Source organism: Tyto alba, unplaced genomic scaffold (genome assembly GCF_018691265.1).
Source record: "Tyto alba isolate M040663 unplaced genomic scaffold, T.alba_DEE_v4.0 Super-Scaffold_28, whole genome shotgun sequence".
NCBI classification, from domain to species: Eukaryota; Metazoa; Chordata; class Aves; order Strigiformes; family Tytonidae; genus Tyto; species Tyto alba.
The window spans coordinates 12,530,896-12,558,428 of record NW_024881302.1 but is presented as its reverse complement, the minus strand read 5'-3'; the positions used below and the strand labels follow the sequence as shown (position 1 = coordinate 12,558,428).

Below are 27,533 nucleotides of genomic sequence, written 5' to 3'. Positions count from 1 at the left end.
ACTTAGAATTTGTATAGGACTACAGTGTAAGTGTTCAGAAAGCAAGCGTAGACTAAAGCGGCGTATACAAGATAACTGAGGCCAACTGCTATTTTTGTCTCTATGAACTATAGGAGCCATTTAAACCAAGCCAGATCCAACTCTGTAGATCAGTTCAATTTTATTCTTATGAATAATCAGTAAAAATTGAAAAATCAGCATAAAAATAAGAAAGTCCAATGTTTATTAACATTATTTCATAGTTCAGAACACCATTTTTCAAAGTCTGCATATTATGCAAAGACATCTGAAAAGATTTTGCAGTGTTACCTTTTACTAAGGAATAATTGCATTGCTGGTACTGTAGGGAGAAATGTAATGCATTTTGTTAATCAATAGAACTACAATTTAGAAAGTAATTTAACAGATGAGAGGCTTTCACACAGCAATATACCTCCTTAGGACTATTTCAGGGGTAGGATAAGTACCATTACCTTTTCCAACATGTAAACTGATTTCTGAGAATGGGGTTCTAAAGATACTACAAAGGGAGAACATGAAACTGGTGAACAGATACCAAGGCAGCTGTTTCTCCTTTAACAATGTATGCATTAATAAGGGAAAAAATCAACCAGCATAAAAACGAGAAAATGATTAAATGCTTTAAATTATTTAACCATCTTATCTCTTGGACCTTATGCGTGTTGGGGCACTTCCTTGGAAAAAAGTCACTTTCTCCAGAATTTACTGAACAGCTGAGTCAGTTCTGGAGAAAAAAGAAGTCAGCATTTCTGCGCAGGTTCAAAGACAATAGGCTGCTTTCGAAAAGTAGCCCACTTGTACTAATCTGAGCTGGAAAAGACCTTTTGTCATCTTTTAAATGTATCCATGCTATACTTCAAGTCTTACGAAGAAGCAATTTTGACACTGAATGTGAGATTTTTTTTTTTAAGTAACTAATACTGTTATGTTCAATTTCTTCGGGCTGATTATAGTTTCTTGTCACTGTACTGAAATTGTTCCTCCTACCCATACATGTTTCTGTGTGAAAAGTTTTCCTTTTATACTATATATGCTTCATTATATTCAGAGTCCTAACACTAATTCAGTTACACCTTTACCGTTGTCCCTACTATTGCTTCTAGCTTGTCTACCTACAACAGCTTATTCTGGGTGCTGAAAGGGTTCTTCCATCTTCAAGGCTGGTATCTGCCATTCAGAACTGCTGCAAGCTGAAATGAAGAAGAGATGAAATCCAGTTAAGTGGTTAGTAAGTACTTAAGGGATAGACAGTAATAAGTGACATGTAATACGTGCTGTTATGCTGAGTTACAAGAAATCTATGAAGGGAAAAATAGCATCAAATATACTTAATACATTATGAAAAAGCTGTTATAAAAAGTATTCTACCATTTTAGATACAGTTTTATTGTAGGTACACTAAAATGTAAGGTTCATTGTTCACGTTTGATGATAAATTCACATTTAGGAGGAAAAGAGCAGCATTATTACTAAAGTTTATGGGCTCTGGCTAGTTCAACTATCCACTGGAAAATCCTTGACAAGATGAAATTCTAGTGAGTAATGTGGAAGTAGCTATTACTGACTGAAATTGTGTTCTCATGACCTTAGATGGCTGCTGGTTACTATGCGTGACTAGCCTGGCCCTTACAAACTCTTTCACAATATCAAGCCTCCCTTACTGCAGTTTGGTCTGTTACACTTCCTTCTCTTTAGTGTGTTTACATATTTAAAGACTGAACTCATGTCTTTGCTCAGCCCTTACATTTCTTCCCCACAGAGAGACCGCTACTCTTTCTCAACTGGTTCACAACTTAACTGAAAGATGGTGTCCAAAATTGGATGCATAAAATAAGCTGACTAGAGAAGAATTATTTCTTGTCTGAAATATGTTTAGTCATGTGTATGTCCCCAGTATACTTTGCTTGTTTAACAGCATGCTTTAATAGCATGTTATTGTTGTTAAGTGAGCTTGTGATCCACTGTAATTCCAATCCTTTTCCTGAGAAATGGGACACTGTAAACTAGCAGCACTAGCTGACTTCAGTCTTTTGGCTACTGACCCATTGTAAAACTCTGTTTTCAACTGAATATTCAGGCTCAGATTTAACAAGATTTGTCTCTATTTTATACTACTATGTTGAAGAGTTTATAGAAACTATTGGAGCTATAGCCACTTACTGCCTACAAGATACTACCCAGAAATTCCATGGCCATCTACTGATTACATGCTGGGTGAACTGAATACATAAGGCAGGTAATGACACATGGCATTATTACTGCATATAGGAGTATATGCAGGTGATTCACTTACTTATATATTACGTGTTCTTTTCTAGGTTTTTATTTTATGGCAAACACAATCATCTACAAATACCTGATAGTTACTCCCTTCCTTAGTTGGTGAGAATTCAGCAAATACCTGTGTATATATTTTAAGCATACCGCAAATATGTTTGTAGTCACCAAATCACACTTTTGAGGTGGTAGTGAGCTTAGAAGTGCAAATCAGTAACATTTCATTGCATATGTTATTTAAAAACAAACCAACCTACTTTCTCATTAATTTAGCCTTAACAAAGCACTGAGCAAAAAATTTAGGAGTGCAAACCCAAGTGCTTCATTTCAAGCAAAAGAGTAAATGTTTCCATTGCAGTCTTTTAAAAATGTAATTGCATCTTAAGTTATTATGTGGGCAAGTGTATCAGTAATGAGAATGACAATAATTTATATGTGTGTTTCCTTTTAATGTTCTCACTCAATGAAAAGATACAAGCATGTAGCAAATTTCAGAGAAGGTGTTGTCCTTTTGTTTAAGGAATAACATAATGCAGATGAATAAAAGAATAAATTTTGGAGATGTTCTTGGTCATCTCAACAGACAGCAATATGTTAACAGTCAATATTGCTCAAGTGGTACAAGTTATCGTTATTTATATATCATCGTTTATATAGCAATTTGTAGTCAATGAATATCACAGTTGTAAGAAGGTACTGTAGGCAGAATGTCCAGTGGAGACTGAGTTTAAGAAAAAACCTGTAAAAGAGATGTATAATGCAAATTAGTGAACATACATAATACAGAAAATGCTGAAATATAGAGTCACTATCATCCTTAAATGGTAAGGTGTTTCAGATTACTGCAGTTCTCCAGCACAGCCCACTGTTTGCTCTTTAGGTATGTCTGTTTCATGATGGCTAAGTTGGACTGAGTAAGGTGATGCATACTGGAAACGACAACTGTGCAGTTGAACTCCAAAGAAAATAAACAAGAGGGGACTAAATTTTATTACTACCAAGTGTTTTGGGACTGTGGACTTATACAGGTTTTTTCTTTAAAGAAGAATAATTCTTTCTTTAAAACCCTGCACTTAGCAAGTAATACAGCCACAGTTAGCAGAACATGACTCCTGTCCTTTAGAGCAGCAACTGTCCTAATCTAGTTTCTGCAGCAATATTCAGCGTGTGCACCTTCACCAAAAAATGTGAGGTTCCATAACTAATTTGCACAGTAACAACAAAAATGGGCAAGGACTGTAATGCCAAGAATTTCAAGCCAGCACTACTGCTCTTTTCAGCCTTTTCAGCTTTCTTTGCATTTTTAAACAGATTCCTGGAAGACAGCTATCCAGATGACAGCTGCATTATAATACAAGTGTTAATAATCTTGAAATTCTAGGTTAAGTTTAAAGAGGATAGATAAATTTAATTAAAAGAGAGTGAAAAATAGGATACTGAGTATGTTTACTGTGTCTGTACAATATGTATTACTGTTAATATGAAGCCAGAGGCATTGTTCAGACAAAAAAAAAAGATTGAAGCAAAAATATCTGATAAGTAGAACTCCTGGGGACAATCACACCATATCCTGCAAGTATCCTTCTGCCGCCTCCTACCTAGCAAATCAGGAGGAAATAAGAAAGCCATCGGAGAGTATGAATTGGATGGATTATGGTGTGCTTCTGAGTGAACAGCGGAACGGGGGAGATAGACAAGGAGCAAGAAGAATAATTCCAGGAATAGGATCATCTTTGCTTATGCCCATAGTCAGATCCATTGATTTATTTTCTCATGTGCGCTTGAATAACAGATGTGTAAGTACTGGAGCAATGCACCCAGAATACTCAGGATGAAAGAAATGAAACTTACCACTGATGAGGAATTTCCACAGGGACAAAATTTCGGTTGCACAAATGGACAAAAGCTGCTGCTAAACTGCAGGCAGCCTTCAACTCCTGTGAGTCACAGGTGTCGTCTGTGCACATGCTGTAGAATGGCGCAGGGTCCACCTTGAACACAAAGGGGATTGGTTAGGGAAGTGGTGTGCAGGGTGCAAGCACACAGCTCTCCTGGAGACAGCAGGCTGGCAATGCACCTGCAGGTAAACTGAAAAGCAAGCTTGATTCATGTTTCTCCCAGCCCGTCCTTGTTAGAACCTTTCACAAACCTTTAGTTTCTTCTTAATACTGAGGGGCTTATTCATATTTATAAATTCTAGACCTGGATGTTGAAGACTGGTGCAAAGTCAGGCCACTACAGGACCTTGATTTGTATTTATGCTGATATAACACTTTTTTTTTTGCCTGGCTTGTTGTTCTGATTACTTCTAAAGTTATCTGTAAATGAACTTCTACACCCTTGCAACAATTCTGTGTACTCCTTTGAAGTATGATATCTGGGTATTCAGCTAGTCCTTTGGTGGCTGAAGTTTTACTTACAACTTTGAAGCAGTTCCCAAGAGGTGAATGTGATTCTTCAAAAAACACTTTACAGACTTTTTGCTTAGCTGTAATTTCACACGGCTTCACTTTCTTCTGTACAAGACTGCACTTGTTCACCTGGGAAAACAGAATTACTGAAATTGGAGTTTGGTTTTTTTTTTTTTTTAAACATCTGTAGCATGAATTCTTAAGATTTCTACTGTGAGATGGTATGAAGGAAGATACAGGTAGCTCAGTATAAGGCTCTGATTGACATTTATTGGTCATTAATATTGAGAACTACCTTGCAGTCTTTATAAACAGAAATGTATCTCAGATGTTACAGGTTACAGACATTGTTTCCTTTTTCTATTGATTTTGTTATTCACTGAAGGATTTTGGTGTGCGGCCGCTGACACAGTAAGTAGCTGGCTAGTTGTCTTAACTTTTATTATATATGACAGATTAGAGTTGTGATTTTACTAGATTCTTTTGTTGGAGGAAAAAAAATTCATATCTTTGCTGGGTTATTTGTAGGTAATAAACAACAAGGCAGCTTTAAAAAACCCTAGACTGGAGGACCCTACAATTACAGGCATTTTTGGACAAAAAAATGTGAATTAATTGGTGTTGTACATGATTCAGGTAAGGTCTCTTAGCTCACCTGTCAAAAGCTGATGATACTAAATACTAACAGAACTAGTAATGAGCAAGCATTTGCTGAAGTTTCTTAGGATTTGTTTTGACTGAACACCATTTTTTGTACTGTGTATCAGATCAGCAACTTACTATTCTTTTAATCAGTAATTTCCTGGCAATTGTTTAGAAGTTCTTTAAGCAAGTATAAACTCAAGTTATTTTCATTACTAAGAAAAATTAACTGCTGGTTTAATTGCTCAGATAACCCTCATCCTGCAGGAGTCAGACACTTGCAGTCTCCTTATTAACCTCATTGTGTGCAACAGCTGGTCTTGTAACACTAGAACCTCACTGATGTTATTTGCAAGGTCAGTGTATTGTCAAGGCTTGTAATAAAGCTCCTGGTAGCGAGGTACTGGCCTGAGTTTACAGTTCTATGTGAGGTGACTCCAGCAATCAGAGTGACCAACTGCTGTTATTTCAGGCTTTGATACCTGGCCAGATTTAACCGGACTGTGTTTTTGCTTTCTGTGTCATGTAGAGTTGTGGTAAAGCTTCTGGTCAGGAAGGTTTTTTGCAAGACCCATTTTATCAGCACAGCTGAAAACATTCCCTGTTTGAACTTGGTATTTCCACCCTATCATTTCTTCCTACCACTTTAGAAAAGTTTTTAAGACTTTGCATGAACTCCTGACTTGTCATGTTTGTATTTCTGGCCATTGCTTTAAGGATGTATGACAGCAGTACACTATTGGCAAGTCAGTCTTTTTATTACTTTTTTCTGAACAGGATATGACTGCAAACAGCACAGAGTTCAGCCAGAATAATCTATAAATTTTTCTTGGTGGTATACAGCACTGCAAAGATGCCATGGCCTATAAATAAAACACACAAATCAATAGTGTAAGCACAGCCTTTATGCCATCAACCACTTAAAGTAGGACATATATGACTTCCCAGCTCATGTATGACAGTAAGTTTCTTATGTATTACTTTTAATTAGTTATTTTTAGTTCAACTTCTCTGGGTGGTTTTGCATTAGATGGTTGCATTTTTATGAATATTAGAAGTTAATATTTGTAACAAATAAGAAAATTATACCTAAGTATACCTATAGTTAGTTATGCCCCATTATTAAACATAGGCTGAAACTCATTAGATATATCTCTCCAACAGCAAGGAAAAGTACAAGATACTTGAAACAATCTTCTTTTTTACAGTGTTGAAAGAAAGATGAAAATAGTAGCATTTCTGTGGCCAGAACTTGGACATCTTCTGGTGAGAGAAGGTACAGGGAAGAGTCACAAAATCTTAGTAGTAATAAGATGCTGTTTTGTTGTTGTTTTTTTTTGTTTATTTGTTTGTTTGGTTTTGTTTTGGTGTGGTTTTTTTTTTTTTTTTTTTTTTTGTAATAGATTCTCAAATTAGGCTTGAAGGGTTTTAGAGGATCCTGTCAACACAGCTTGAGAGCAGAGTAAGGCTACTTTTTCTTTTAGGTCAGTTGCATTCAGAAATGGCTATGTGTACCTGCATGTGTTCATATTTAGATTATTTTCAGCTGGAGATAAGCTATATGAATTAAGGTTAAGTCTCTTTGAAGCAGAGAGGTATTACATTACTGGTATAAAAGAGTTACAACATTTATTTAAGATAGTTATAGGAAGTCCTTTTATGCAAGTTTATAACAGAATCAGTAGCAGCTAACAGGCCAAAAAATCCCAGCACTTAGTCATATGGGCATGGAGAGCAAATTCACGGGCTACTGGATTCTAAAGTTTCATTTCTTGATCAGATGAAAAGCAGGGAGAAGCAAAAAGAGGCTCAACATACCCAGCTATAACAAACAGCTCTAAAGAAAACGTCCAAGAGGGAAAACTTCCTGGTACAAACTCTGGCCTGACTGATGAACATGTGGATTTGTCCCAGAGCAAGTACCAGCAGGCTCTGCATTCCCGAGAGGTGCTCTGAGTAGGAAAACATCAAAGATAATTGGTTCCAACATTGGTTTCTTCTGCTGGCAGAAGCAGCCTTGATGTTGTACCTTACCACTTAGGCCAAAAAAGCTCAACACATATCGACAGCGAATTCTTGTATGATTTTTAACAAATACATGCAAATTTTTCCCTGGTTGAACACAAGAGAACATTATATATACTATGCTGCTGTTTTCACTATCTAGCTTTAGTTTATCCAAGCCAGAACAGTATGTTGGGAGCTGCCCTTTTTGCTCCAGCACCACTGGCAGTCTGCACAGGGAGAAGCCCTTCAGCTCGTTACCTGCCAGCTCTGGGTGAACTCTTGCATATTGTCAGTAAAGGAACAATTAGGCAGTATCCATTCATTGCCAGCTTCATTATCATTGGTACCAAAAAGCCCAGCTGAAATACCTGGAATGAAATTGAAATGGAGTAAAATAGTAGTTGTCAGGAGTAGACACTGGAAAATTTTAGAAGCTGTCTCTGGGCTCTAACTATTCTGTACAGCAGAGCTCAACTGTAATGTAAGGTAAATAAGAGGGAAAGTATACTCAGGCATCCATTATGCATTTTTCTCAGACTGCACTGCCATCTCATTTGTTAGCAGTTCAGTTCATTTGCTTCTCCTGACTAGACAAAGACACTGTATCTGTTCTCTGCTAATCTCAGGGGTCTGATTCCTAGAACAGTATGGGGCATATGGATAGGAATGTAGTCCAAGTATACAAAACAACTTGGAAGCTTTTAGGCCTCCCTCTTTTGTGCTCTTGCAGGTTTGACAAGATAAGCCTGCTGTAGAGCAGTGATCCTCAAACAGGGTTTGGGGTTGGGCTGACTGCATTACATCTACCCCCTGTTTCTTTCTGCTTTATTGCAGGGAAACAATAGTAACACAGGCAAATGCTGTTCTTACTGGAATGATACAGACTGTGCTTTATTTGGCAGTAACTGGGAATGCCTAAGGCCATTTCCAGGGTGTGTATGATGAAGAGGGAAAAAGCAAGTGAAAGTCAACTGGTACTACAGGTAATTCAGAGCTACAGAAAAAAATTACTAACAGCTGACAAAAGCTGTATGATTGATACTCACCATGGTGCCACCCAGCCAGAGTGACAGTACAGAGATCATACTGAAAGTCACAAGAGACAGAAACTCCTTTCTGATTAGACACTTCTATTTTGTTGGTTTCTCTCCTTGAATTAGTAGTGGTATTTTCAAGGGGTTGATCCAGTACTTGGCAGTTCTCTTCCATAAAGGAAAAGTTATATATCTTGGATATCTGTTTTATAATAAAAATGCAATTTCAAGTATGTCACAATGAAAGTTCAATGACAGGCAAGCTCAGTCTGGATTTGCAGGTGAGATGGGGTCAACTTTGCTCAGCCCAGACTTAGGGAATAAGAATGGGGTTGTGTTAAACTTCTGCAAGAGCAGGAAAGCACAAAGTCTCCCAGGTACACTGAGACTATGGGCCCAGGTTCTCCAGACCTCTCTAACTGCCATTCTCATAGATCATGTAAGAGGAAAGCTGAAAAGTTCATTGAGCCTCTCTTAAAGTACCCAGAGAGCAAAGAGGCAGCCCTTGCCTTAAAACTGGTTTGGTTTGGGGAGTTCTTTCCTGATCAAAAAGTGGTTACTTTCTAGCACTTGGATCTGAGAGCTGTTCTGATCTATGTTTTGAGCATTAATATTTTGAACACTTTTTTTCTTCTTTTTTTTTTTGTGGGTAGGTTTGGTTGAAGATAATTTCTGGTCTGGAAAGGAAGAATGTTTGACTTTCCCCTCCTACCTTCAGTCTTGGGTAGACAGTGATCACGGTCTGGTTCATCTCCACATACAGTGATCTTAAGTTACTAGTTTCCTCGTTTAGTATTACAGTGAAAGTATTGTGAACAAAATCCTTGGCAAGAAGTACACTGCACTTTGATGCCAAATCATAAAATTTTCCATCAAAAGTCATAATATGCTTGGTCCCCATTAACATAGCATGATCTAGAGAACGATATTTCAGAAGAAACATCAGTGAGTTTTCCACAGAGCAGTAAGTGCTGTGCTACTGCTTGCATACTGCAACACAAACAGCTGCTGGCTGACATACTCTTAAAGTAATTTCTGAAGCTATTACTACATTTCAATTAGTTACAAGTTGCTCTGCAAGAAAAAATTCTCCATAAAGGAAACAAACTACTATTTTTTTTTAAAATGGACCCAGTTAGAAAACAAAGCAGCACTTTGAAAGGGCTTACATTCAAAGGGACTCTCCATCATCCTCCGTTTGAATCTATAATACTGTGCAACTATGTTGATATTGTAGAGGTCCTGGAGAGGCCTCATTAGCTTTTCTTCAATGAGATAATTAGTAACATTTGCCAGATCCAGGGAGCAGTCTGCTTTAGGAAGTATGGGCAGTTTTACTGCCACCGAACAGTTCCTGTAGAATACAAACAAAACAGTATGTGCCCTTATCTGCTAAGCTGTTGAAATGCAGTTGCTTTATTGTTAGAAATGTGGAAGTGAAATATTCGTAAGAACTGTAGTCTGGTTAGAATAACAAAACAAAGCTACACAATGGCCAAGCCCTGCAATACACCATGCCATATAAGGCCAGTTATCATAGTTACTGCTATTCTCTTTGCTGCTGAGTAGCTTCTTTGGAAATGGAGCCTCTCCTGGTAGCCAACAAAAATTAACATTACCATATGATGCCACGTGCCCAAAGCAAAGATGGTTGCCCGCAACCCTCAGCATACCCACTGACAGGAAGACTAACTTTCCACATACCCATTTAGAACACCACCTGGCAGCAGGGATCCTGCAAAAAACCCCAATTACCTGGCTGAAAAACTATAAAGGTTGAGTAGGGGCTTCCGGATCTTGCTCACAGCTCTGGAAAACATGGCCTCTGCCCACCTGAGCATCTGCTGGGTGGTCTAAGGGAGAGCCAGAAAAGGAGATTACAAAAGTGACTTCAGTATGGCTTCAGGGCAGGGTCAGTACTTGATAGTGAGTTTTATATCAATAGACAGTGAAATAGCACTCGAGTCTCTTGCATTTGTCATTTGCCTGACAGCATCTTGTCATGTGGAGGTTGATATCCAGAGGACAGACACTAGTCACTACAGTGACAAATAATGTACAGAAATTTATCTTTCCTAAAATAACATTACTTAAAGTATACCAATACTTCACTGAGTTAATATGCTTCAGTAGCTTGCAAAGGATTGATCTCTTTGTTAATATAAATTGGTGTCATGATATATCCTTTATGCTCTTCATTTCAACTAGAAGAGCCCAGACCTCTTTGTACATTATTTGTTGGAATCCCTTGTCTCTGTGGAATAAAATCAAAAGCTACATGAATGACAGATTACTGCTGCTGTGATTTCAACCAAAACTAGTAAAACCTTTCCTCTATCTGTAAAAGTACTGCTTTCAAAGCATGACAGATATTCAAGAACAGTAAATTAGCTGTGTGCAAGCTTGTTACGTGGAAAGATAACCACGCTATTTCCATAAAGAAAAATATTTAACTATTTTTTGTATTCATAGTTCAAAGCTGAGACTTAAATCTGTACGTATTGTCTTTCAAACCATTAAAAAGAGAGAATTGAGTTATACCAACCATATCCAAGCCTGCTTTCACAGCCTTTAATGCCACCTGGATTGGTTCCATTAGCCACACATCTTTTACAATCTTGGGTAAAAAAGCCTGGATTTTCTTCATGTACTCTTCTGTCTTCTCTTGCCAAACTTCATCCAGTGGCTTCAAGGTTACATCATAGTAGGCATCCTTCAAAGTTGCTAATGGCTCTGAAGCAAACACATTACAGGAAACAAACCTCAGCTAGTATGTTAGAAAGTGGCTGTTTGTTGTCCCACAGCTTCCAGCCTAAGTGAAGGAGGGACAGAAAACAGGAAAAGGCAGCTTTGCTTTCATGGCAGTTAGGTACAGCTTCACAGCTGTGTGCATGGACGCAGTGTTACCAAAAACAGAGAGGCATCTGGCTATATAACCCTGATCCACTCCTATTGCCGTATGTTCTAAATACATTGCTGCATTCCAAAATAAATGTAAGGAATGCTTTGCAGTTTGCCAACATCAGAGCTGTACAGCTCTAGCTGCACCTGCTCAAGGAATAAAAGGAGTTTGTTCACAACTAATTTCAAACAGTGTGTCAGCTAAATCCCACTTCTGAGTGGGACGAGTCTAGAGGTAAGTGGCCTAAAGTGAGGTTTAGTCTTGTGAGAACTGAAGGTTCTCAGCTAATTACAGCTGACCACATTTCCCGATGGTTTCAAATGGGCCATAGTCCAGCTGAACAGTAAATCAGAGGCTACTGGACAGACTTGGAAAAAAAATGATGAAGTGAAATCCGATTAGTACAAGCATTCAAAACGCAAGGATAGATATGAACAGCCCTTTGGGAGGAAATGCTTGCCAAGGAACTGTTAGCAGAAATGCTTCAGCTTAGGAATTAGGGTTCTCTTCTCACCCGATTGAACCCAGACTTCTGCATCCAAGAGAAGGCATCTTCAATGATTTCATTAGAAAGGTGGTCACACTGAGGGTACTCAGAGCTTATTACATCAAGGCTCCCACTCTGTAAACTTAAGAGCCAAGGTCAGCACTTTTTGCTAGATCAAAGTAGAAACATTTGTGCTGTTCAGCATCTTTTACATTCAAGTTTGTTTTGCCCCACAATGACATTGTCCTTACTCTCCTTGCTTTGCGTGGTTTTGCTTACTTTGCAATTCATTCTGCATTTGCTGGACAATGTCTTGAATTTTATCCAGATAAAGTGGGAGCTTGCTTCTCAGTATCTGCCTGATTCCACTTTGCTTCCACACCTGGGCGACAGCTCTACCCACACTGTGGAGGAATCCTGCTACCTTTTGCAAAGCTATCGAAGGCCAGCCAGCTGCTTCAGACAGAAAATCAACTTGCTGCACCTACAGTGGTTCCCAAAAAAGAAGAAATATCAAAATACATAGTGATCACAAGCAAAGCTTTGACTCCATTCCAAGGCAATTCTGAACTCCTCAGTGTTGGTGCAGAGATATACGATCTTTACTAGGAAACATACTTTTTGTCTATGTATGAACTGCAGGTCAGCACAGGATTAACCATTTAAATGTTTGAGCGAAACAAAGCAACTGCATGAAATACAATGATTTTTAATTAAGACTGTGAATATTTCATGGTGCTTTCATTGATGATGTACAGATACTTACTGATCTCCTGAATCTCCACATATATCCGTCAAGCTTCTTTATCTTCTCCATCAGTCTGGCTTTCAAAAGGCTCCCAATTTCATTAAGTCTGTGCTGTAAGAAGATGAATAAAACCCTGTAATTCATGATTTAGAATTGCTTGTGCTGGATCCAAATGACTCAAATTTGTACTAGTTTAAATGCCAGCAAAGATCCACAATGGCCTCCCATTTCTCAGGGGAGATGACTTCTGCGCTATTCAGCGGGTAGAAACAGGAACAGAAGAGTCTAAGGATAAAAAAAAAAAAAAACAAAACAACAAAAAGCGTCCTCCAAGCAGAGAGTATGTGAAACCCAATTAAAAGTAAAAGCACATTCAGGAATTCTAATCTTAGTTTTGTAACCAACATGCTGAGCAGTCCTGGCACATTACTGCTGCTCTTGCTTTACTTACCATCTTCAAGAGGATGCACCCTTGAGGAGAAAGTTCCATATTTTCTATGCTTTCTAGGTATGGCTGAACTTTTTAATTCTCACCATGGTATCTTTCCACACCAAAGTGAAAAATAATGTTGTTACAAATTTACAAATTGCCTAATTCCCTTTTTGACTGGTTACTCACCAAAACTCACACCTGAAGACTGCCTGGAAGATGTTCCATCAAACTGACAAGATTAACCAATATTCTGCAATTAAACTGCTGCTGAATGGTCTCACCTCAGCCTTAAGAACTGGATCCCCGCATCCGTGAGCCAGAAAGCTCAAGCTTCCATTAACAGCTGCTAGAGTCATTTGTCCCATGTTTTCTTGCCTTTCACCATTAATGCTGAGATAGGTATTAACAGTAGCGATCTGTTGCCCATCAGTACAAGCACTGACTTCCATTCCTTCTTCCAAATCCCCTTAGAGAATGAAAAGAGTGAGCTTCATTTACAGGAACAACATTGACAGACACTGTTTCAAAGTCAGCTTTTTTAATTACTTAGGTGATCATTCAGTGTCTGAATGGTGTTTGTGGAAAAAACCCAAGAGAAATAAAACATGAGAAAATTAGATCAAGGTCACTGATTCTTCTCTCCTGTATGGCTTGTGAATGATTTACAAATACAGATTTGCTACTGCAAAGAAAGCACTGGATTAATATAAATCTAAATAATTCTTTCAGTCACAGTGATTTACAAGCTTTTTTCTACTTTAGTCTTCTACTTTCCCTTGCTGTTGATGTTTCAAAACTGCTTAGACCATAAATGAAAGTGTGCCAGTCACTCATCCACCCATCACACACATTTGTTTCTGCCCATGTACTGATGAGCGTAAGCAGAAATGGTTGGCAAAGTGCACATAGAATTTGGGTTGAGAGAGTCGCGTTGAATAATCTCTACAAACTTCTGATTTCAGTAATTCACATGCTAATGGTCTTAATCCCAAATACATCACAGCAGTTAGAAGTGAGGCCGTGACCCTGACAGAAATTCCACAGCAGAAGTGTGGAAGGGCAAAGGGCTAGCTGAAACCAGGGATGGGATTGTCAGCAACATGAGTTTGAGACAACTGTCATATCACCAAATCTACTTGGTTTGCATACAAATCTAATGCAGTTGAAAGGTGGATGAGTCACAACAGAAAGCACTTGCAGCAGGTCTCATTCCATCTAACTTTAGTCATCTAAAAGTTAGGCCCAGTCTGAGCCAACAGTGCTGTTTCCTCTCTGTTGTCAGAACTGACCGCTGCTGAGAGGATCGCCTGCAGATGGCCATTTCATACAGCCCATTTCATACAGCTGTTTCAGCACAGGGTGGAGTCAGCCTCTGGAGATGCTTTTCTCTTTCCCTTCGCTGAAATTGGAATGTAATGATCACCTTAAACAAGGCACACAACTTTAAGATGGCTGTATCAAGATTAAATTCATCCTATCTTTCATCATCACCTATTAAAATCCTTCCCTGGCTAGTAATCATACAAATGTCTCCCAAACTGACCTTCGTAGAACAAGTTCTAAGCTTCAGCTAGCTCAGCACTAGAGAGACATAGCCTTTCTTCCTGCCTCTTCACACCAATGACAGCAATGAATCACAGAATCATAGAATATCTCAAGCTGGAAGTGCCCCATAAGGATCACCGAGTCCAACTCCCCGCTCTGTGCAGGATTACCTAAAACTAAATCATATGACTGAAAGTGTCATCCGTGAAGGTACGTACCTTTCAAATACCCTATGTAGTACTGAAAACACTCCTCTCCTTTAGATGCAGCTAATTTTACTTTCTCTTTCTGATCAAAAATCCCCTCCACCAGGATTTGGCTCTGAACGGATGAGGAAGTAGCAGTTCCTGTCAGGCCTAGCCAGATATCTTCAAAGGCTCTTAACTGCAGCCATAAAGAAAAAACATTTATTCAAAACCACCACACAGAATTAATGAACGTTCAGAGATGATGTTCCATATCAGTGCTTCCCACAGAAGGTTAAGTGGTGAGGGAAATGTTTTCCAGTGCTTGTGCGCTACCCAGGAGTTATATTCTTAAGAGAAGCACTGGCATTAGGATGATTGGCTCAAGAGCTGAATGACTGGATAGCACAAGGCTTGTGGACAAAATTTTAATGGTAACAATAAAAGAAACATACTTTTAACAGTCAATTCCCTGTGAGGCTGCTAATTTGTGCCATTTATTCCAAAACAAACAATAGAGAAAGCCCAGGTAGAGCAGCTGGTCCTTCTTTCATCTCCCTTTCTAAAGAGAGAGGAAAATAATTTCGTATTTGTCTGTTACTCATTGTCATCATGTTAAGAGGTGGCTTACTGTCTTAGTTCATTATGACTGACTACCTGCATTCCTTCTGATGAATAATTTGGGTGGTGCTGACCACATTACTTTTCTGCCTCATTGTTGCCACCATTAGTTTTCTCCACCTTACTCATTTCACAGAAAATTAAGAGCAAATGCAAAATAGAGGGGGAGAGAAAAAGGAAGAGATTTGCCTCAGAATGAGCATCATATTAGCTGTTCCGTGCCTTTCTTAAGGCCAGTTCTTTTTTCTGGCAACTGATGCTTTGTGTGAGTCTCTCATTTTGTTTCCCCCCCATTCTTTTTTTTTTAGCTGTGGTGCAAAAATACATGCCTCACCAAACAGACCAGTCATGCTAATGTTGGTGCTTTCCTTTCTCTCTTGATCATACTGTATGCACATTGCATAACTGCTCCTTTAAAAACAGAACTAAAGAAACCAGGAGTGTTTTATGTTGCCTGTACTTGCCTGCTGTTTTAGTCACTGGCTGCACCTGAGCAGTCTGGGAGATAGATGGCAGTAGGCCTTTAAAAACCAAACCCCAAACCCTAGTGCCATAAATAAAAACTCACTTCAATTTCCAAAGAATAGTTCTTCACATCAGCTGTACTCTGATTTTTTAAGGATACTCCAATCAACCCCTCATCTCTCCCATGATCAGCAAGGTGTAATCTGCCCTCTGATTGCAAAATGATGTCATCTTTGTTGAGCTGGTGTTTTCCAGAGAAAACAATTGCCTATGTATGAACAAAAAAGGTGTTAGAGCTTGATTCTTCCAAAGAAATAGGCTCTGCACAGAGTAGTAAGAGGTTGTACAATGTTAGCATTCTCATGAAATTACACACTGCAGTGATGAACAAAACTTGTAGTTTCAAAAACCAGCACATCCTCCTTCCTGTCTTACTTCATTACATCTTCAGTTTCTGTGGTATAACAAACCTTGTTCAGTGATTACAGCCTAAGACAGATGAATAGCTGGAATATAACTATTTTATTAAAACAAGTCCATCTTTTTTTGGTCTTATGCTTCTCAACTAGTCTAGCTAGGCATTTTGATGCATGCCTTTGAAGAAAAGAATCTAAAAGAATAGAGACACCTGATTTTGAAGTGACATGCATATACATTTTATGCATTATAAACAGGCTCTAATCTTGGTCTTGGAAGAAGTTTTCACTGACATCAAAATTTGGCTCCTTTTTCCTTTGCTAACAGGGTGTGACCTGCTCTGACAGTAAATGAGGAAACCAACTGAGATGCGCTTTAGCCACTTGGAAATTGGAACTGGAAAGAGACCACATTTATTACAAGTTCAAGTTTTGTGTTTGTTGTGAATATCTATAGGCAACTCAGGGGTCCAACGTGCACCTAAGGAAGATCCTGGATGGGTCTTCAGCTTATGTGTGCAATATAAAAATAAATGACCACTCTAAGGTTACCCTAATCTTCAAAAATCCATCAGTACCAGCAGAGCAGCCATAAGAAACAGTATGCTTTCCTTCCTCAGGGGAAGGAAAGCACTTTTATTCCTCTCTAGTTTCCTTTTGGATCACTTATGGGCCTGTTTTTATATTCTTCAGAAACATGAATTTAAAAGGCATTTGAGAGAGGAATAGGGAAGAAAGAACATGGTTGAAGTGAGAATGTTTACAACCATAACAGGACCTATACAATATACTACAGTGGCAAACAACCTTTCTGCTTCAACCCATCAAAAGACACTATTTATGGTTTGTAATTTACAGAAGTATGGCAATTCTTGTGAAAAGTTGCAGCTGAGTCTCCAAACCAGTAATTGCATTTGAAGTGAAGTAGGTTCAATATGCTTATGTGAGACTTACATTTGGAATGTCACAGGACTCAAAGCTCATATGATAGTCCAGGCAAGAGGAGTAGTTTGTTTCTATTTTACCCAGAATCTTCTGTTTGGTGCATGAGGTCAGGAAAATATTTTCCAGAACAGCTTCTAACTGAAATTTATCAGGATACAAGAATGGATTTCTCTGCAATAAACCAAGAAAACAAAGTTAAAACATGACAACAGGATCTTAAGACAGTCCGTGCCAACTCATCCCAGCTCTCAACCTCATCCTCTCCCTGTGCTGGCTTTTTTTTATTCTAGCAGCTTCAGGGCTTTAACATAATGTTTCCAATTGACAATGTTTTGGCTTATCAGCACAGTTACTGATCCCCATCCTACAGAATTAACTCAATAGTTTTGAAAATTTAGGGCACATTTGAGGCCTCTAGTTTGTAAGAACTCATTTTTTTCTTGATTATGCCATGTTTACCTTTCTTCCTATGCAGAGAAATATGTAAAAGGTAAAATGAAATAATGGTATTTCACAAAAAGTGGTACTCTACAGAAGCTTTCCTAAAATCCACTCAAAATTAAAAACAAGAGCGAAATAAATTCCCATCTATTAAGAACAGCTTCCATAAAAATGGTGACTTAACAGATATAACTGCCTTCTCTTACCTCATATGTTAAATTGTGTTTGAATTTTTTGTCATCCCAGTTCAGATCTAGATATTCATTAAACAAAGCTGATCTTTGCTCTAGAGACCCACATGCATGCAGGTGTTCCATACTTAATACTCTCTGAAGCTGGAAGAGGGAAAAAAAATTAAGACACACATCTTAGTAATTTTCTAAAAAAATGTGTTCAGTATATACTAGTGGAGTATGTTTTCTGGCAAAAATACACCCCCCATGAGAACCCCTGAATGGTCTGTATCCATAAAAGACTGCTTCAGCATCTACAAAGATACCTAAGGGGGTGATGACTCTGTCAAGGGAAAGCTGCATCCCAAATACAAACATACCTGGCAACATGAAACAGAATTCTTCTGTAGTTTTATTTTTCTTCCTCTGAGATACGAAAAGGGTCACTTCAAGTAAAATGTTTTCATATGATAATAAATGCAGAAAAAATTAATTCTCTGAGACTCAAAACCAGAAATGTAGCTGAACTCATCCCTTCTTAGACTCAAAGACTCATACCTGACCTGAAGAGAGTGTCATACAACCATTCCAGGCAGTGATGTTCATCTTTGATTTATCCTCCAGGGTCAGTCGGATGTCAGCAGGCTGCCCACCATTCCCTGTGAGCTGCAGCTGAAACCAAAAGAGAAGGATTTGTTCCGCAAAGCAAGACTAGAACTAGCAGAAGGGCCTGCAGGGTGATGCAGCACATGTGTGACCTAGCACAATGATCTCCACCCAGTGGAGAAAAAGAGAAACAATATTAAAACTGTGACAGAACAATGATAAAACTCCATTAAATTCTGCTCAGGGCCTTAGACACGCACACAGTGAAACTGCACTTTCACAACAGTGGCAACAGAAGTCTTTGTGTATCTTCTCTGGAAGCTGCACTGGGTCTATCAGGCATTGCAATTAATGACACCAGTGGAATAATGACACTACAAGAGAATTTATTCTTCTGAATACAATGTTTGAGACATATTGACTAATTAGCAAAAGGAACCTGAAAGCACTCTGTGGCACCACTGCGAGTATTAAAAAGACTCCAGATGAACAAACAGAACACTGCAGTTTGCGCAGCTTATTATTGAGCAGAAAGCCTTCATCACACTCGGCAACTGGAGTGTCCTGGCCCACGCAGTGCATTTTCAGACAGAAAATACTCTGTAGTCTTTGTTCTTGAAGGGTGATTTGTGGAGTTCTTCCTCTTTTTCCCCACATACACTTTGCAAGTGAACCTCACGTTTGCATTGTGAAACCTTTCTGGTCTTGTACATTTTCACACTTGTGTTATAATCTCCTATACAGTCCAAAAATGTAGGCTTGCTCTACATGGGTATCAAAGGGGTTTTGGCCTTTTTTTTTTTTTTTTTTTTCTTTTTTTGGTGGAATAAGAGTTTGTTCATCACTCTGTGGACAAAATTTGCCTCATTTTCATTGCTAGGCTGGCTTCTGTGCACTTCTGGCTTCTTACCATCCAAAATGGGTCAGGGCTAAAATTGCAAGATAGATACTGTCAGCTAGAAAATTATGCTTGAAAAAAGAAACAATGCTGGTTGTTTGGACACAAGGAGATAATAGCACTTGGTGCTTTTTACATTTTTCAGGATGATATCTGGTTTGACAATTCTTTGAGATGAAAGGCACACTATCAGTAAACGTAGTATTACAGCTTTGTATTTTGCAGCTGTTTCTCATGATCTCACCTGCTGGTTGTACTTTCTGCCTCTTCTTTCTGACAGGGAATGGATCTCCACTTTCTTCAGAGTGTAATTAAATGGGTGGGCAACAGTGGCTCTGTAGTTCATACGGTCTCTTCCAAACTTCAGAGAAGATGACACTAGTATCTGATCCATATGAAAAGATGTAGAAGGAACATGTGAAATGAAACACTTCTCACCCACTGACCTCAAACATATATCCATTAAGATTTCCCTATTCCTTTTCCTCAGAGGAATTATGTACGTAAGCCCTTTCTGAAGTAGAGAGGCAAATTAATTTCAAATGAGGACATTCTTGCTACTCTAATTTCCTACATGGTGTAGCTGAATGTCGAACTATTCTCTGTATTCTTTTAGTAAAATCATGAACCATGCTTAAGTTTGGTGAGGCTTAAGTTTGGTCTCCTGTTTAGACACTGTAGGCTCCACTGCTGCAGAGTGTTGAGACACAGCTTGCAAAGTTGAAGCACAAGAAGAAACATTTGCAGAATCAGGAACTAAATTTTGTAATGTTGCTGGGAACAAAATATTTTTGTGGCAGTTGAAGTAGTAGTGGCATTTAAATAGCTGTGGTAATTTAAGTAGTAGTACAAAAATACATTCTATACAACTTCTAAAGTTTTGGAATTTTAGCACTTCTTAATGAAATTAAGAACTTCTAATTCTTTTTGCAGGCACATTTATGTTTCTGTATGGTAACTTATTTTACACATTGCCTTTCATCTTTTGTTTATTCAGAAAATAATGTATTACTCAGCTAAGGTGCTGCATTTCAAATGCACATATAAAGATAGCATAGATAGTTGCAACTCAGTAAGCCTCCCCCATTTAACCACTTTTGGAAATCAACTTAACCAAAGTTCTTCTAGCTCTGTCTTTTTTACTATTTATATTTTTTGAAAATAATTCTGACAATTTAAGAAAATAAAAAGTGGTTTAAAATGTGCCAAAGTTGTCATTCTCACTAATAAAGAGGAGAATGAAAGAATGAAACACAAAAGAATTTCAACGGAATCAGTAATGCAGTAAATGCTAAGCACAGGTATGTGTCACACTTCTATGTGGGTAAACTGCATATATCCATGCAACAAGTAGGTTCTTAATCCTTTTCACCTTCACACTAAAGCTCACATTCGTCTTAGATTTTACTTCTTTCCCCCTAAGCTTCATTAAACATGACTGACGTTTCTGCTATTCTTTCCATCTACCCTCAAAAGCTGTCCTAGAGCCTTTCAGAGTGTTGGGAATGGCCTTTATCCAGTCCTTTGAACCATGTGCTTTTGTCCTGGTTTCAGCCGGGACAGAGTTAATTTTCTTCCTAATAGTAAGTACAGTGCTGTGTTTTGGATTCAGTGTGATAACACACTGATATTTTAGTTGTTGCTAAGTAGTGCTTATCCTAAGTTAAGGATTTTTCAGTTCCCTGTGCTCTGTCAGCGAGCAGGTGCACAAGAAGCTGGGAGGGAGCATGGCCAGGACAGCTGACCCGAACTAGCCAGAGGGCTATTGCATACCATAGGGCATCATGCTCCGTATATAAACTGGGGGGAGTTGGTCAGGAGGGGCAAATCACTGCTGGGGCATCGGTCAGTGGGTGGTGAGCAATTGCATTGTGCATCACTTGTCTTTTCTTGGGTTTCATTTCTCTCTCTTTTTGTTATATTACTTTTCATTACCATTATTGTTCTTGTATTTTATTATTAGTTATTGTTATAATTTACTTTAGTTATTGCACTGTTCTCTCAACACACAAGTTTTACTTTTATTTCAATTCTCCTCCCTATCCCACTGGGAGTGGGATGCATGAGTGAGCAGCTGTGTGGTGCTTAGTTGCTGACTGGGGTTAAATCATGACAGCATTTCACTGCCTTTGGTTACGCAGCAAGCTGTGGGGTTACTGCAAACCAAAAAAAAAAAAAAAAAAAAAAATCCTGGCTTGAAAATGACTCCAACAAGAGTATCAACTGCTCATCTTTCATAGTCATACCCTTTAATACATCCAAGAAGGAGCACAGTTTGCCTCCTAGTTGAATTCCCTGGCTTGTTTAATGCCTTTTTTAAAAACAAAACAAAACAAAACAAGACGAAAAAAAGAACCACTTGATATTCTTGTAATTCTCCTGACATTTATTTGCTCTGGGCTGCTGTACCTGGTCCTTCTCATTCCAAATGACAGTAAGATCATCCCGGTGACTGCGTGCAGAATGTTTCACATAAAAGTTGACCCTGGCATGCCATGGGAAAGGGATGGAGAGAGGATGGAAAAGTTCCACTGCAAGGGAAAAAAGCAAGTAAGTATTCCCCACCACAAATGACTTCATTTTCTGAGAAAGGCATAGGACTTACTCTCCCACAGGTAGCAGGGCAACAGTTGGTTCCCAGAGAAAACATTGTCTTTGCTCATACACACATGTGCACCTACCCAACAGCCACAATGACCTTCATGTGCTGATTTCTGCTGAATATGAACAAATGTAAGGGAAAAATCCTCTATTTACCAGCAAAACAGTAATTACCTGCAATAAACAAAAGATTGATACCTATACCCAAAGCACCTTCCAGCAGAAACAGCCAGGAAAATAATCTTCATGAAGCTGAGATGACCTTACACTGGAAGTCTCTATTTTCAGACAACAGCCTCAAGACACGGGTTTAGCCTTTACCACTCAAGGTAGTGGCCTGCGAGACCAGTGCTCCCTGCAGTATCCAGTGCAGCAGAGCGACAGAATTTATTACAGTTTCTGAAAAAAACCCCAGAAATGGGTGACAATAAAATAACAAAAAATAAAATTATATCCAGGAGGAACAAAAACATACAAAAGAAAAAGAAAATGGAAAAATAAAAATTAACTTAAAATGAAGTGGGTTTACTCTCCAAATTTAAAGGGATACTTGGGCAACATTCAGAAAAAATGTTATCTGTGGGATGTGCCTCTTTATACTTTTAGTGTACCGACTAGACAACAAATCTGAGATGCGGGTCAGCTCAAAACCCTTCCCTTCTTTCAACTGTGAGAGACTTTCATTTAGATACCCACTTCATAGTGAGTGACCCTGACCACTGGATGACTGGGTATTCGAGCCCAAATCCTCCTCAAGCTACATGTGCACTTGTGGAGCTGGGAGCATTTCTGGCTAGCATGTCCAGATGCATGTCTCACACATGTGCCAACCTCACCGCATAGTAAGACTACAGATCCTATAAAGCTCCTCCTCAGTGCCTTGACTCCTCCTGGAAGGAAATATGTACGTTTCTTTGCCAGTACTTCCCAACTGGATCCGTAAGTCATAAAATTACAAAACCAAGATCCTGATCTACACTGCAAAGCATACTACTGTTCATTACATTCTCCCCTCTCTCCCACCAAAGTTGTGTTTGTGAAAAAAATGAAACATTCACTGGCACAAACCTATGGAACTATTTAATTAAAAATGGAACCATCAGGAAGAAGAACCTCACACATTTGGATTTCTCATTCAAATCACTGCCCTGAATCAAACCAAATGCAGATGTGAACCCCAGTCAACCACCTCCCAGCTAAGTATCCTAGTGCCTTGGCTAGAATGAAAGTAGCTGCAATACTTTAACTCTCTTCTCTGTTTACAAATAGTATCTAGTCCAAAACTAGTTCTCTAGGTTTCCTTTGTTTTTCATTAAATAATTAAAAAGCAAATATAAAAATAAACCCGAATGTTTCATTTAATCCAGACCATTTCTGAAATTTGTCATAGAATAAAAATGGACATTTTGATTTGTTGATGACTTCTCACTCTGGCCAAACATTTCCCTGGCACTACTAAAGTTTATTTAAGCTTTACATTCCATATCCACAAAGCAGAAATAGTGTTCTGAAGAGGACATTTCTAACAGCCAGACTTACAATTAATTTAAAGCAAGTAAGATCTAGAAGGTCTGGATTGAAACCATTTGAAATACGATTTATATGGTTTATTTTATAGTCTACTATCAACACCGGCAAAAGACTTGAGAAACCTACCCTGAATGTCATGACCTCCAGGCAACTTTGGGAAGAGTCCAGTGTAAGTGCCTGTTACCTTTATCTCCTTGCCATCCCACAGAGCAGTGTGTCTCAGCATACGTGTTCTGCTGCCCTTCTGGTAAACAGTCATAAACACAAGATGCCTTGGAAGAATTAACTAAAGATAAAAGAGGGGAAACATTAAATCATAAGTCCTCTGAAAAGTTAAAAACCCAAGTGTGTAATTTTGATACTGGAAAGTTTTGTGGAATCTAGCTTTAGAAATGTCATTATAAAAGGTCTAGTACAATGATACCCTAAACCCACTGCTTTCATATAAACAGTTATTAATTTCTACTTAACTTTATTTCTACAATAAGTCATCTTCTCACACAACAGAACACACATAAACAACGTCTTTGCTTATTATATATTAATATTATATATAATATATATAATTATCTCACTGAATAATTCTTACACATCAAGAGCCCCACTATCACAGAATAAATCCAGCAGATAGCACAAACAAGATTATCTATCTGTGGCATCTTTCTTACTTAGAAAAAGAAATATGTGTGGTACCTGCATAATAAAAATTGGCAATTGGTCAGTTTGTAATATATTATTTTTCTTATTTCTGATATATCCTATATATGTGTTCTATCTATAGGAGCAAACAAATATAAAATCAAACAACAGTTTACACCATTGGACACCCGATTTATCTACAGTCAAATGTTTTCTCATACTGCTGGAGAAATAAAGGGTAAAATGCCTCAGAGCAGCTGGAGCCATATTTGACCTTCACTGTTTGGCATCCTGAAAGTCATACTCTAGAAGAGGGCAGTCACAGCTTGCCTTTTGCTGACTGAGTTGATGATACCAACCTGGGACATTGTCTGGATTATTTCAATGACATTAGTGTAGCTGGCTCCAGTGAAAGTTAGCTTAGCTGTAACACTGAAATCCATTTTTTCCATCCTGAGATAGAGTTTGCCTTTTGCTTCACTCATATCATAATTTACCTTTTCAAGTGTCCATTAAATTAAAAAGAAAAAAAAAAAAAAAGAAAAAAGAGAAAGAGAAGATAAATATTATGCTCACATTCTTTGCACAGTATGTTACATGATGGTCCTCAGGACCTAAAAGAGATTTGATTTTCCCTTATGTTCGTATTACAGAAGGCACAGCTGCAAAATAGCATAAACTGAGTAACATGCATAAGAAATTAGTTTTTATGTGAGCAGGTGTAGCTGTGCTGCCTTTCACTGACAAATAATCCCATTCATCTTCCTTGCTTATCCTTGGTGTTGTGTATTTTTGCACTGCAAACAGCCAACATGAAGAACTGCTTTCTGCCCAGTCTCTCTTTTCTTAGTAGCCAGAATAATTAAAAATGTTCCTTAGAGGAGGAGAGTCTACCAGAAGTCATAATTAATGTCGATGCACAGAAGCAGAGTCAAATAGAATAAATCCTTTTCAGTAGGTTGGGACCATTATCATCTTTGAAAACATGAACATCCTCAACAACAACCAAAAGGTCAGAGATACTAGTACTAGAAATAATGCAGCCTAATTCCTAAAATATTAAGCAAGTCTAAGTTGTAGTGATGTATGTGACAGAACTTGCAGATAGTTACCTTAGAAGACAGTTCTGCTGCACTGGGGAAGCACTGTAGAAATAAGGGATGAGTCTGGAGTGCTTTTATATTCAACTCTTCACTAAAGGGAAGAAATGTACTTTTGTTCAACAGTATTTCAGCAAGTCCACTCTCACTGACAGCACAATTTCATTTGAGTAATCTCTGAGTCTGCCACAGCTTTTAGAGATAGAAATTGCAGTATCTTCCACTGCACACTTACCCAGCTCACATGTTTTGATGCATTCATACAAAGGTAAAGCAAACCAAACAGCTGTGCTGTCTCTGACCTCAGTGAAAAATCTGCATATGCATCCTAGGGACACAATGTGGCCCACTGGATCAGAGATTACTTTGGCTAGTAATTTACTAGCCACAGTAAATGCACCAACTTTTTAAAAATGAGATAAGTATTTTGGAATCTGACTTTGCAAGCACTGTTATGGTATTCAGATTTAGAATTTGCAATTATTAGAGTTTAACAGAACTTACAAGACTTTTCAGTGCAAAGGTCCTTTGCTAGAAACTTAATAAATATCTGGAATACCCCAAGGCTGAAAATATGACACCTCTTAAACATCCTCAAAAGCTTATAGTTTTGCTTATATGCTACATCAAATATTTCTGTTTAGATACTGATTATCAGACAATTGAAGTAAAGAATTCTATTCATTCTTAATTTCTTTAAAGAACTCTGAAAATTTTTAGAAGACAAAAAGAATAGAGGAATTAGCACAGCAGACGCAGCCATGCTGATACCAACCTTAGAAAACTGAGTGTGTCTCGATAATTTTACAAGGTTCAACTGTGCCAAAGCGATTTAATAAGATTTAAACAGTTATGTCAAGTTAAGGTATATTTTTAAGTACTTGTCTGGCTCAGACCTAGAGTTTTCAGGATTATTTCACTGTCTGCTACTTCAATTCTGTGGGGGCGTGCAAAAAGTCAAGTGTGCCCCAAGCTGTGAGGAAGGAAATCTCTCTGCAGCCCTTCATAAACTTCCTGAGGTACACAGACTGTTTGGTGTGACTATTCACTTTATCAAAGATTTGTTACCCATTTCATCAGTGCTTTGGTGACTAAAGCAGTAACTTTTTCCATGGAATCACAGTGGCCTAATGATATTTTTATAGTGCTCAGATTGACCGTTTTACCCTTGTTGGTCTTTTTTCCTACTGATGGTAAAGGAGAAGTTAGTGTTTTGTTCATAGGTCAGCCTCAGAGCTCCTTCAATTTCATTTTCAGTCAGGACCTCTTGAATTGTCATCTGTGCAGGGGGGAAAATAAACAAATCACACACCATAGCTTCTACCCATCATTTCACCTAAACCATCAACTTGACTGAAGTTTTATCTTCCAGACAGGCCTTCTAGATGCTTTCTAGGCCTAAACCAAAAGCATCAAGGGATGTCTTCCTTTTTTTCTGTATGTTTCCATAGCTACTCATATGAATTATTGACAAATATTAGCCTTATTTTCAATGTATCCTTAGCTGGTTTAAGTCTAGAGCCACTTGTTTTTGTCTCCTCCACTCTTTTTCACATACTGTAAAGAAACCGTCTTTCCTTCTTTTTTTTTTGAAGAAACAGATGGAGCTCCACACATCTTTTACTCCAGGGTATTTTCTTCCTCCCACAGCTGCCAGCTCATCTACAGCTTTATCCTGAAACTGCTAAAGAATCCCTGTGGGGAAGATGAGCACCACCTCCCACACTTATATATCAACACATGTTGTGTTTGCCAAGTCTGTGGGAACAGTAATTTCTGAAGACCCATGATTACATTCATACCTTACACTTGAATACGGCACCTAAAGTATTACCATCTCTGTTGTTTTTTTTTTTTTTTTTTTTCCCACTCAAACATTTAGAGGATAAAAGGCATTTTACTAAAAATTAAGGGGAAGAAGCAGGGGATATATCTAATACCTTTTAATAAAATGTTGGCATGAAATACTCCCATAAAGCACTGACACTTCATATGCAGGTTTAATATTGAACTAACGTTTATTTTCAGAAAAGTCTACCTTTAATCTTGTATCCTAGCTACATATTCTCTTATTTGAAGAGAAGGTGATGGATTACTTGGATCTGCTGTTCTGTGTACTACCCTCCAAAGGGGAAGGAGATATTTCAACTAATACCTCTTTCTCCCAAGGGATGAACAAGTACAGCCTTTGTTCTTCCTATCAAGTAGTTTGGAACACAAATCTATTTCTGTTTATTCAACACTGAGACATTTTAGGTATCAATGTTACAAATGGCTTAACCAAGCCAGGGAATTCTCTAGGTACAAAGGACAGCTGTTTTCTACCAAAAATCTTTTCTATTTCAGTAAGCCAGATCAGCTAGGACGTGACAGTAAATGAGTGCCTTCCTGAAATGATTAATCCTG

At 38.3% G+C, this 27,533-nt stretch overlaps 1 protein-coding gene across 1 annotated transcript in view; it reads right to left on the bottom strand.

Moving 5' to 3' along the window:
- Positions 1-2,726: 2,726 nt before the first annotated feature.
- LOC116959373 overlaps positions 2,727-27,533 on the bottom strand; it is a 96,950-nt gene continuing 72,143 nt past the window's right edge. Inside the window, exons 52-75 of the mRNA XM_042798900.1 lie at positions 26,294-26,406; positions 25,140-25,221; positions 24,387-24,524; positions 23,515-23,674; positions 21,592-21,788; positions 19,502-19,771; positions 18,312-18,425; positions 17,787-17,915; positions 17,149-17,310; positions 15,882-16,046; positions 14,726-14,891; positions 13,244-13,428; positions 12,548-12,640; positions 12,061-12,265; positions 10,938-11,125; positions 10,148-10,245; positions 9,562-9,746; positions 9,105-9,307; positions 8,405-8,594; positions 7,610-7,726; positions 7,381-7,463; positions 4,719-5,000; positions 4,150-4,289; positions 2,727-3,037 (exon numbers count right to left, since the gene is read on the bottom strand). Coding sequence (XP_042654834.1) covers positions 2,941-3,037; positions 4,150-4,289; positions 4,719-5,000; positions 7,381-7,463; positions 7,610-7,726; positions 8,405-8,594; positions 9,105-9,307; positions 9,562-9,746; positions 10,148-10,245; positions 10,938-11,125; positions 12,061-12,265; positions 12,548-12,640; positions 13,244-13,428; positions 14,726-14,891; positions 15,882-16,046; positions 17,149-17,310; positions 17,787-17,915; positions 18,312-18,425; positions 19,502-19,771; positions 21,592-21,788; positions 23,515-23,674; positions 24,387-24,524; positions 25,140-25,221; positions 26,294-26,406 — 3,762 coding nt within the window. The 3' untranslated portion in view covers positions 2,727-2,940. The remainder of the gene's footprint in view (positions 3,038-4,149; positions 4,290-4,718; positions 5,001-7,380; positions 7,464-7,609; positions 7,727-8,404; positions 8,595-9,104; positions 9,308-9,561; positions 9,747-10,147; positions 10,246-10,937; positions 11,126-12,060; positions 12,266-12,547; positions 12,641-13,243; positions 13,429-14,725; positions 14,892-15,881; positions 16,047-17,148; positions 17,311-17,786; positions 17,916-18,311; positions 18,426-19,501; positions 19,772-21,591; positions 21,789-23,514; positions 23,675-24,386; positions 24,525-25,139; positions 25,222-26,293; positions 26,407-27,533) is intronic.